Source organism: Zeugodacus cucurbitae, chromosome 2 (genome assembly GCF_028554725.1).
Source record: "Zeugodacus cucurbitae isolate PBARC_wt_2022May chromosome 2, idZeuCucr1.2, whole genome shotgun sequence".
Lineage (NCBI taxonomy): Eukaryota > Metazoa > Arthropoda > Insecta > Diptera > Tephritidae > Zeugodacus > Zeugodacus cucurbitae.
In genome coordinates, this window is record NC_071667.1 from 34,678,540 (window position 1) to 34,690,729 (window position 12,190).

Sequence of the window (12,190 nt, forward strand, 5' to 3'; positions counted from 1 at the left end):
TCCCTAATGGGATCCTATGTTCCAAATTTCATTTTCATAACTTTATTTATGGCTTAGTTATGACACTGTACAGGTTTTCGGTTTCCTCCATTTTGTGGGCGTGGCAGTGGACCGATTTTGCCCATTTTCGAAAGCAACCTCCTCAGGGTGCCAAGGAACATGTGTTCCAAGTTTCATTAAGATATCTTAATTTTTACTCCAGTTATCGCTTGCACGGACAGACGGACGGGCAGACATCCGGATTTCAAATCTACTCGTCATCCTGATCATTTATGTATATATAACCCCATATCTAACTCTTATATTTCTTGGTGACACAAACAACCGTTATGTGAACAAAACTATGATACTCTGTGCAACAGGTTGCGAGAGTATAAAAAAGGCGTAACTACCCTTTTTCATTCTCTTTGATTCAATTTCAATGTGACACATTGTGTTATCCGTAATTACAGTTGTTTTCATTATCTTTCATTCTTTATCAAATTGTGTTATTGTGTTTTGCCTTTCTTCAATACAGGCAAAAAATCCGGAGAGCCAACTGTTAATATGATCCGTGCCTTGGCATATGATCCATCTGGAATAATCTATACCAGTCTCGACCAAACTACCACACGCACAAAATTATACAAATGTTAGTTAAGAAGAACAAGAAGCGAAGCAAGCAGCGAAACAAAATGTAAACAAAGCAGCTACACCGAAAAAAGTTTTCATAATCAAAAAATATTTTTATTTTACAGCACTATTCTCATGCCCTCACAAAAATCACCACACTCACTATTGTGAGGTTTTTGGATTTTGTGATGATTACCTTATGCTGGAGAAAATTCCCCTGCAAGACGGAGGTAACAAACTGCACAAACACAATCAAACTTTTTTCAGCTGTTTACACATACAATTACAACACTTACATTTGTTTACAATTGGAATTGAATTGGAGAAAGCTTTAGTTAGAACGAGAAAAAATATTGCCACTGTAAGCATATTGATATAATAACATGCTAAAAGAAGACAGGTATTACATTACAAAAAAAAAATGAAAAACTGAAATTGAAGCGGTAATTTGGCCATTTTAAAAAAAATTTGGGCTTGAAAAGGTAAGGTTATTTTTTGGTTAAATTTTATTGCTAATATTAATTGATTTGTTTTTGTATATAGGAGATATATAAAAGAATTAATTTTAAAAGGTAAGTGTGATTTGTGTTTATTTAATAGTTTGTGTGTTTTTACTAATAAAGTTTTAATGAAATTGCAGGCAAAATCAAAGCAAATACAACGACCGGGACTTCATTTTATACAAAAGAAAATGTCAGTTATTTTAATATTATCATAATTAATTATTATTATATTCAAGTGTGTAGGTAAAAATTGGATATGGAATGAATTGGATATATAAGCATCTGCTCGTTTGCAGAATGCTGAACATATTAACCTCAATGGTTAAATATAAAATAATAATATACAAAAATTCAAGTGCTAAATTAAATAATCTTAATATTAAAAAAAAAGTGCTAAATATAAGGCTAAGTTCGGGTGCAACCGAACATTTTACACTCTCGCAATTTATTTAGAGATTTAACTATATTTTCGCTTCGCTGTAGATAAAGTATATGTATTTTGAAATCTCTTCTGAAAGTGTATAAATCCAAATGTCCTTCCGTGCTGTGAATAAATGTTGCAAGTATTATTTTTTACTTTCTTCTTTCTTTCTTTTTTATTTTTTTGCATTTGTGCGGTTTTGCCAATCTATAATAGAATCTGATATAGCGAATAGTAGCGTGTACGAAGTTTCATTTGGGCATCAAGATTTCAATTCAAATTATCGCATGACCGAATGGACAGTCGGATGAACATTGCGACTAAAATTTGAAATATAATCTATACCATCTTTTAAGTTGGACCAAAGCAGTCGTGTGCATGAAAACCGGTTCAATAGATTGAACTATTTAACTAATATTCATTCATGTATATATTTAAATGCCTTCATATTTGTTATAATTGATATTTATGGCTACAATTGATAGTTATATATAATAACATTTTAAACATTTTATTTTAATATTTTCGTTTATGCAATATAATACTATAATGCACATAATCTATTAAGTATATTATGCACATACATATCTCATCTAATAATTAAATCTAAACTAGCGTTATTTTTTAAAAGGCTATTTGTAGTTTGAACGTAGAGTTTATTTCCTTTATTTTCAATTTCAGTTTATTAATCTTTATATTACTTAGGCCCTTAATTTTACATCACTATCTTCGGCATTAAGTAAAATATATTCTGCATATCTTTTTTTTTCAAGTTTTCGCTATTAGATATATTCTGATTTAATCTATATTTCAAATTTTACTAACATTCCTCTTCAGTTTATCTTCGGCATAAAGTAAAATATATTCTACATATCTATTTTTTTCAAGCTTTTCCTATTAGATATATTCTTATTTAATATATAATTTAATTTTTTCTAAAAATACAAGGTCTTTTGTAAAGTAACAATTTATAATTTAAATTTTTTTGATAATAATTAAATTTTTTACAGATTTTGTTTTAATATTTTTTCTTATTCAACTGTGGACGTGGATATTCGGCTCCTCTTTAACAGATAAGTTTGAGTTTAAACAAAAGTTATAATGAATAAAAAGACTTTTGCAAACCTCTTGAGCAAAGAAAAATCGAAATTCGAAGCTACTATTGCGAAATTTCGTAAATTAAATGAATCTAAGCAAGAGGTTTCAAATGATTTTGATAGGAGTGATTTAGCAAATAATGATGATATTCCTAGTACCAGCAGAGCAGCTGCTAATAGGCTTGATGTATTATATGATAGCGATAGTGACAGCGATAATAGATATTTTTTTGATGAAGATTTTGACAATGCAGAGGAAATTGAGGTCCAATCACAATTTGATAAAGCGGTAGAATTAAAGGCGTGGGCAATTAGGAATAATATTTCACAAAATGCTCTTACTGACCTACTTCAAACTTTAGATAAAGTAGGTGTAAATGGCTTGCCATTATCAGCTAAAACTTTGTTAGGTACAACTAGAGAAAAAGTTAGCGTGGAAATTATACCAGGTGGAGATTTTTTATATTTTGGAATAGAAGAAAACTTAAATAGTATAGAATTTGATTTTTTAGAAAATTGTGAAAGGATAGATATTGACGTTGGTATAGATGGGCTTCAATTGACAAAATCGTCTAAAAATTGTGTGTGGCCTGTAATGGGTTCCATTGTAAATTTTCCTAATGTTAGTCCGTTTTTAATTGCTTGCTTCCAAGGAAGAAGTAAACCAAATAACCCAGACGATTTTCTCAGAGATTTTTGTGTTGAAGTAGGTTTTCTAAGAGCTAACGGACTGAAAGTAGGTAGAAATCAGGTAAGCAAACAGTTCGATATTAGGTCCTTTACCTGTGATTCTCCAGCCCGCGCCTTTGTGACTGGGGTTATATCGCATACAGGAAAACATTGTTGTCCGAAATGTGTATGTTCAAGCCGTTATATTAAAGGTAGAGTTAGTTTTTCAACAACTGTGGGATTATCGCGTAGTGATGATAGTTTTAGAAACAGGAGAGATAGGGAACACCACAGATTAGAGTATAGGGATAAAGAAATTTTATTGGAATCTGCAAATTTTAATATGGTTTCACAATTTCCTTTGGAACCAATGCACTTGGTAGATTTAGGTATAACGAAAAAAATATTAAAATTGCTTATTTCTAAGGGAAATATAAATATAATGAACGAGAAGCTGCGTTTTTTGGCAAAATTTGTACCTTCTGAATTCGGTCGCATAGTGCGAGATTTTAATGAAATAAATAATTGGAAATCCACAGAGTTCCGACAATTTTTGCTGTATACAGGTATATTTGTTTTGAAAGACTGCATTAATGAAAACCTTTACTATAATTTTGTGAGCAGTCAGATGACATAAAGTAAATGTAGCTGAAAAAATTTTACATGAATTTGTTTATTTGTTTTCTAATTTACACGGCGAACACTTAATTAGCTTTAATGTACACGGGTTATTACATCTAGCTGACTGCGTAAGACGATTTGGCGCGATTGACAGCTTCTCCGCATATAAATTCGAAAATTATATGCAAACTTTAAAAAAAATGATAGAAAAGCCGGATAAAGTATTGCAGCAATTAAAAAATAAATATAATGAGAGAAAAAATTCGTTTGCGGTTTCTAATAAAATTTCTAAATTTGGGTTGTTTTCGTTAGATATTAAAAAAGATAAAGATAGTTTTTGTTATTCAGAGGAAAAAGGGCCTATAAAAATTATTGGTGAGAAAATTGAGGGGGGTGGTTTTGTAGGACTTATTTTATCGGAAACAAGGGATTATTTTCAGGAGCCAGTTGCCTCTGCTGGTTTAGGTATAATTATAGGTAGTATTTCAGAGGTTGAGGTAGTTGTAAATAGGGTAGATATTAAATATAAGTATTTTTCTATACCTTTAGAAAATAAGTTTTTATTAATTCCATTAATACATCATTTATTTAATGATTTTCATTAGAATGAATTTTGAAGATTTCATAACAGAAGAAAGCGAATCTGAAGTGGAGTGCTCGCAAGCGTTCAACCCCGTTAAAGGTTGTATTAAAGTTAAAATTGTAATATTTTTAATTATAATTTTTTTACAGTACAAGTATTTCAAAAACGGCACTACGATCTTTGCGCCCCTCGAGATAATCCGACTGTGGTACCGACTGTGTCATCTGGGGGCCATGCAGAACTTTTGGACAAATTGAAAGCAATTGAATCGCGACAAATTTCCGATTTTAAATTTGTATCGGAGAATATCACTGCCATTCGGAAGGTCCTAAAGGAGAACGTAAGGAATACAATTTTATATTTATTAAACAAAACAATTTATACCACATTTTCTAGATGCCGGAAAAAGCAGAGATCCAAGCACAAAGCAAAATGCTGCGCGAATGTCGCGTTATAGCGGCAAAAACGCAGCATTCCATCAGCCGCATAACCGGTGACATGGAGGGCGAAGAATATCTGGAGCTTGCTTCAAAATTGCCCATGTCATCGGAGGAGCATCTGAGCTTTGTCGAAGACAAGCTAAAAACAAAAGAAAGCACAGATGCTCTGGTAAATAATTTTTAACTTTGAAATATAATATGATTTTAATTTAATTTATTGTTATTTATTTCTAACAGATGCGGCTGATGGTAAAGTCAAAAGGTGCTAAAGGCACTGTAGATGGCATAATGCGTGGCCTCTTTGCAGATGACTTAATGTACCACTATAATCTTGAGGGGCGCTTTAGAAAAAAATCCTTGCTGGATCTGAAAAGCATAGGGCTGGTTTTTGGTAAGTTTTTTTTTTAAATATAAATATAGAAATATTAATTAATTAAATTTTTCTTTCTAGATGTATTTCCAGAGAAAGGAAAAAACACTATTAACGGGGAGCTGCGACGTTATGTGGCCTTAAGCCACAATAGATTTAAACAAAAAAAAACATAAGCTTAGATCTAAATTAATTACTTAGATTTACTTTTAATTTTAATATTTATTTGTATATATTAGTTATAAGTTGTATATATTTTACTTTTAATTTTAATATTTAGTTGTATATATTAGTTATAAGTTGTATATATTTTACTTTTAATTTTAATATTTAGTTGTATATATTAGTTATAAGTTGTATATATTTTACTTTTAATTTTAATATTTAGTTGTATATATTAGTTATAAGTTGTATATATTTTACTTTTAATTTTAATATTTAGTTGTATATATTAGTTATAAGTTGTATATATTTTATTTTTAATTCAACATTTATTTGAATATATGAGTTGTAAGTTGTATATATTAGTTTTAATTTAAATATTCAAATATATTTGCTATAATAAATTTCATTTTTATATATTTTATATAATATAAATTTAAATTAACATTTTGTTATTACAGAATCAATTTTTAGTGTGTAGTTCTATTATGTATTATTTTCCATATATTCATTATTCGTGTTGTTTTTCTATTTTAGATGTTAGATGCCTGGATGCATGGATGCTACTTTGGAGGCTATAATATTTATACGCAACGTATCGAAATTTGGGTAATAGGATGGAGATAATTAATTGCATATATAAATCTGCTAATTCTTTTCTTATTTTCCAGGCAACAATATATATATTATAGTTGTTCCTGCTATTCCTGCAAGGAGCACAGGACGACAGGGCTTTATTTCGCCTCAAAATTTTCCTGTAGGTCTGAGGAAATGGAATTTCTTGGTATTTCGTGAGCAGGTTTGCGTAAGGTGTATCCAGTCCATACCCAACAATGTTAAAATACATATATTTAGATTAAGAATAAAATAAGATTATATATCATTTGAATTGTTAAATTAGAACATAATTTACATAATTATAATAATTTATATATAAATATAATTTTAATGTTAATAACTTGCAAATGTAAAAAATTAATAATAGTTTAAACTGTTTAAGTTTATAAGATTGTACTATCTACATATTTGATTTTGTAATGATTGAAAATGTAATAAAATAAATTAAAAAACAAAAAAAAAAAGAATTGTTTTTACCTGTTAGCGGAAAGATATAACAAATATAGGTAACAAACTGCTAACCAAAATAATGACCCGTACGGTAACAAATACATCTGTTCTGAATAACATAGGGGTAACATAGGTGCTAACATATGCTTCAGCAGAGGTAACATATATATAACATGCCAAATATGAAAATATATGATGCCATTAACAGACTGTTAGTTGTCAAAACTTGACCAATAGGAGGCAAGTATAAGTGTTATCGTAGAACGGGACCACTTATGCAAAATGTAATTGGATAGAGTGAGAAGACCATTGAACGAGTAGGGGCATAGTGTTACTTCTTTCCCACGCTTCGAACAAAAATAACATACAAATTAATTTTTGTGTTGCTGTAACATGTTAGCTGAAAATTACCCGTCTTGCAGGGTCAAAAGCTCAAATGCTCACAATTTTCTCAAATATCTGTGACGTGTGAAAGCAGCCATCACAATACAAAAATATTTGTGTTTGTTTTGCTTTTTAGCAATATTTAAACAAATGTGTAAATATTTGCGCGCTATAACGAGCATGGAGGAATTGTTCTTTGAAAAAAAAAAAATGGCTCAATTATCGAATAATTGTGTTTAACCGAATCTGGAGCAATATGGACGTACCTTGCATTTTCATTTGTTGAGCGATTGGCTGCCAACCGCATCTACGATCCGAGAAGGACGCATTATTTTTGTAAAGCAAAGGACACTGACGCACAGCCTCTATAGACGATGATTTACACCCAGGTTATTTTTATACTCTCGCAACAAAGTTGCTACGAGAGTATTATAGTTTTGTCTACATAACGGTTGGTTGCAAGTCCAAAACTAAACGAGTTAGATATAGGGTTATGTATATCAAAATGATCAGGGTGACGAAAAAAGTTCAAATCCGGACGTCTGTCCGTCCGTCCGTGCAAGCTGTAACTTGAGTAAAAATTGAGATATCTTGATGAAACTTGGAAGACGTATTTCTTGGCACCATAAGAAGGTTAAGTTCGAAAATGTGCGTAATCGGACCACTGCCATGCCCACAAATTGGCGATAACCGAAAATTTGGTACAAAGGATTGTTCTAGGACGGGGCATATTTGGATGTAATTTTTTTGGGGAAATGGGCCCAATACTAAGTTTTTTGTACATATCTCGCAAACTAATTAAACTATATCAAGGAAACTTTATATAGTCGTTTCTTTTAGGTACTACCTTATACCGTCCAAAAATGAAGGAAATCGGGTCATAACCACGCCCACCTACCATACAAAGGTTATATTGAAAATTACTAAAAATGCAGTAAGTTCAGTAAGGAAAACCACCAGAAACCTTAAATTTCATTATAAAGGTGGTACAAAAGAGCTGCTCTCAAAATGGTATACAAAATTTTAAATGGGCGTGGTTCCGCCCACTTATGGGTCAAAAACCATATCTTCCTTACTTGTTTTATAATTCTTTTGTTTTTTAACTTTCGACTGTAAATACGCAATTTCATTTGTTTCATTTGTTTACAAATTTTACATCAATTTGTATTTATTTTGAATTTATTTCTTTTGAAACAACTGTTTGACAGCAAAATGCTTTTCACCTCAATTGGTGACTTTTTTAAGCTATTTTCTTATGAGGTTCGAGCCAGAATAGACTCACAAAATATACGTCACAAGAAACCTCACAAATTTTTCCTCACAGTTAGCTGTTAGTTTTATTAATGTCAATTTCATATTCATAATTTTTGAAGCTTCTAGATATCGTTTATTGTGTTCTTATATAAAGTTGAATCCAGACATACAATTTCTAAGTCTATATATTGAACATCTAAAAATATATGAACTTATTTGTTCTGTTCGACGGACTAGCGTGGGGCGGGACAAAGGGACAGATTCTAATGCATCATAACCTTTGTTTCCAAAACAACTAAAAAATGCAAGATTATTTTCATTTTCATACATAAAAAATTGATTCATTTTTTTGCTCAGTGCAAGAACAAATTTTGCCGTAACGAGTGTCTGATTTGCTTTAGCGAACGAGTAAGGTGTTGCTTGTTCAAAATTCAGACAGCAACTGATTTGTTTTCGCTTGTTCTGCTGCGAAGCTTCGGGCATGTTGGTGTGAAAAAACGAACGCTCAACTGTAGGTGTGAAAAAACGAAGACTAAAAATAGTAGGAGCTGGTCGACACTGATCTATACTAATATTATAAAGAGGAAATGTTTGTTTTTTTGTTTGTTTGTGTCAAATACAAAAAAACGAGAACGGCCAAACCGATCTGGCTAATTTTAGTCTTGAAATATTCGTGGAAGCAAAGATGACATGATACGAAACTCTTTATTCTGAGAGAGCGCTGTAAAAATCCACATTTTTTATAACATTTGACAATGATCCCTCTATGTAAAAAAATAAATTGGGCATTTTAGAAATAACTTTTGGGTATTTTAACTTTTAGATATTATTTTTAAATCTCTGTTCTCTATTAGACCTATATCATATATATACTAACTTAAATATATTTATATACTAATTATAAATAATTAAGAAAATAAAAACATGATTTTTTATAAATTCATGCAACAAAATATATTAATTTATTAACATAAAATGTATAATATATTAAATATAATGATGTCATTTGATATATTAGATATCATTTGTAACAAATAATAGCAAAAATAATAGTTTCACACAGTTTAATATTATCAGTGTATTTCCCTAAAATTATATTTCGCACTGATTTTGTCATATACTTTTATCGGTATTACTTCTGGCATCCCGCCTTTTCTGTCAAAAATTCCTTCAACTCGCATTGCTACCAGAGATCTGCATTGAGTAATAATGAAATTAGTACACTAACTCATGAGCCAAACAAATTTGTGTAAATGAGTACTAATTCTAATATCAAAAATCACTAAGACTCATTTCCACCAAACCAAAAAAAACTCATTGTATTTCTACACTTATATGTGCCGTCAATTTATGACTCAAACGAGTTTATAGTAAAAATTTGATTTTACTCACTTGTTCATTGGTCCCGATGAAAATAAACTTGAATGAGCTCGCTACACTGATCGGCATGAGTGGAATTGTGACTTCGTAGCTGAGCACGAAAGTAAAGATACCCAGTGAGAACTTTGTCACATTACATGTTTCATTATTTCATTGAACATGCATTTTCGTGCGTCTTTTTTTATTTTCAATATATTACTATTAAAAGAAATATATTAGAACCTAAAAGTATTAACTTTACTGTCATTAATTAACTTAAAACATTAAATGTAATACACGACATTAAAGAACAAAACACATCGTTAGTCATTTCCCGCAGGGCACTTTTGCCTAGTGGCGGCACAGCCTTCGTCAGTTTTACTTTGATCATATTCGTATCACTAATTCATTAGCTTTACTATTGGTGTTTTTTTGATGGTATGGCTCATTTTGGTTTGACTTGTCTGAATTATTGGCTCATGAGACAATTGAGCACTTCAACGATACATATGAAGAGAAACTTACTCATTATTTATGCTCGCTTTGTGTGCTGTGCGTAAATGTGTTTTAGTGGATCTTAGTGTTTGATGATTTTTGACTTATATGCACTAATACAATTTTTTGTGTTACTCAACAAATGACTCAAAAAATGGAATAATTGCAGTTCTCTGATTGCTACCAACTTAAAATGAGAGATCAGGGAATTCGGTTTGAGGAAAAATGAGAGAGTTTCGTATCATGTCATCTTTGGTGGAAGGCCAGAAAAAGATTATAATAAGAGAATATTATTCGAGTTGACAAGAAAAATATAAAAGAGAAAACAAAAAATTATAATTTGAAGGTTGTCATTGTTGCTTTGTTAAAATATTTTTGTTATTGTTCAATTGTATAAGGTTGTGTCGATAGCCCAAAACAATTTGTAACAAATAAGGAAAGGCTAAGTTCGGGCCCAACCGAACATTTTATACTCTCGCAATTTATTGATGTTATTTTATTAAGATAACACACAATTTGACCTATATATTCGACATAAAGTCCAATAGAAAATCATCATATATAGTATATGAGGGCTGATGTAATTCCAGAACCAATTTCACTCATTTTCACCACCAAGGTTATCGGGAATAGGGGCAACATGGCACCTGTTAGTAGGCAAACAAACGGCACATTCGGCCTTGAAATTACTCCTAAATTGCAAATGAACTAAACACCAGTCGGCAAAATCGCCAAAAATAGCGCTATAACGAAAATTTTCCAAATATTCAAGAAGTCGCTGGAGGTACTGCACAGGACTTTAAAATATCTTGATTGTCGATGAACGTTTTTGGTGGAGCCAGGATTCTGTTAGCAGGTGATTTACGCCAGACTCTTCCAATTATTCCTAGATCAACTGTTACTGACGGGCTAATCGCATGCCTAAAATCATTTAATTTGTGGTGACACATAAAGAATCGCCAATTAACAACTAACATATGAGTATTTTTGCAACAATACCAAATTGCGATTGTAGAAATAGTTGGCAGTTGACACCTCGATGGATTAATAACATTTCCAACAGATTTCTGTCACTTCATTGACTCGAAAGAGAAGTTTTCCTGATATGATAACCATAAATGACTGATTGAATGACCTATATTGGTGGTAAAAAAAAGTATCGATGATCTTAATGCGACAATTTAGAATTTCGGTCCAAGAGAGTTGACACAGCTACTAACCAGGATGACGTAGTCAATTATCCCAAACTATTTAAAATTGCCTGTATTTTGCAATTAAAAGTAGTGTGAGTTGTAATCATGCTGCGTAACATAAATCAACCTCGAGTAATAAATATCGTCGCCGAAGCCAAGATTGGACCAACTTAATTTAATGTATACCTTAGGCACAAAAACGTGTGGCTGGGTCTGCTAGTTTATTATAAAACAAATATCAACGACGATTATAACGTTCTGCCACAACGTACACAACAAAAATTTAGGGACATCGAACCTTCACAGTTACATACCGAAAGAATATCAATATCCAAAAATAAATAGAAACACCTGCAGGAACTTAAATTTTTACTTCCGGCTGACTGCCACAGCTTTTATGATAATATACCCTTTACATCTTAATCCTTCTGCTATGTTTGGGTCAATTTGACCCAATTTTCAGTAAAACTCGTCTAAATTCGCTTGTTAGTCTAGTCGTATTGTATTGATTCTTCTTCTATTTGTTAACTGCAGTAAATGCAATAGATAAATATGAAAATTAAAATAATGGGCCTCATGCATAAAAGGTGCTTATCGTATGCATAATAAAATTTGATGTGTTTGCTTTTACTCGCTGCTTCCGTTTGATCTCATCTTGCTCAGTTTGAACGAAGTTAGATGAGCTTGAGCTCAATTTCATATGCATAAAAACAAGCTTTTGCTTTCTTTTGTGAGCTCTTGCTCAAATTTTGTTGAGACTGCCTTATAGTTGACTCGCGTACACTAAATGAATATTTTATGTACAGCGTAAAACAAATTTAACAAGTGAGGATAAAAAATTATACAGGTTTGTATTCTTAATTATTATTTTTGTGTGCCTCAGTAACATTAGGCGTGTTTTATTTGACCAGCAAATTAAGCTATTAGCTTATTTTGTATGGAAGACTTAGCCAACATAA

The 12,190-nt window shown here is 31.2% G+C and overlaps 1 protein-coding gene across 3 annotated transcripts; it reads left to right on the forward strand.

The window, feature by feature from the left end:
- The first annotated feature begins 769 nt into the window (after window positions 1–769).
- Window positions 770–5,560, forward strand: LOC128922106 (uncharacterized). Of its 3 annotated transcripts, none has more exons than XM_054231644.1 (8): window positions 801–1,094; window positions 1,156–1,184; window positions 1,253–1,305; window positions 4,529–4,605; window positions 4,656–4,846; window positions 4,903–5,115; window positions 5,184–5,337; window positions 5,398–5,560. In XM_054231644.1, the coding sequence occupies exons 4-8, from the start codon at window positions 4,530–4,532 to the stop codon at window positions 5,490–5,492; spliced, it is 729 nt and encodes a 242-aa protein (XP_054087619.1). In that variant the 5' UTR covers window positions 801–1,094; window positions 1,156–1,184; window positions 1,253–1,305; window position 4,529; the 3' UTR covers window positions 5,493–5,560. The 3 variants fall into 3 exon arrangements, 2 of the variants coding, with proteins under 2 accessions (XP_054087619.1, XP_054087617.1); XM_054231642.1 differs by having other exon boundaries at window positions 802–1,094; window positions 2,547–4,605; window positions 5,398–5,559; XR_008471375.1 differs by lacking the exons at window positions 4,903–5,115; window positions 5,184–5,337; window positions 5,398–5,560 and having other exon boundaries at window positions 770–1,094; window positions 2,547–4,605; window positions 4,656–4,725.
- Window positions 5,561–12,190: the final 6,630 nt, after the last annotated feature.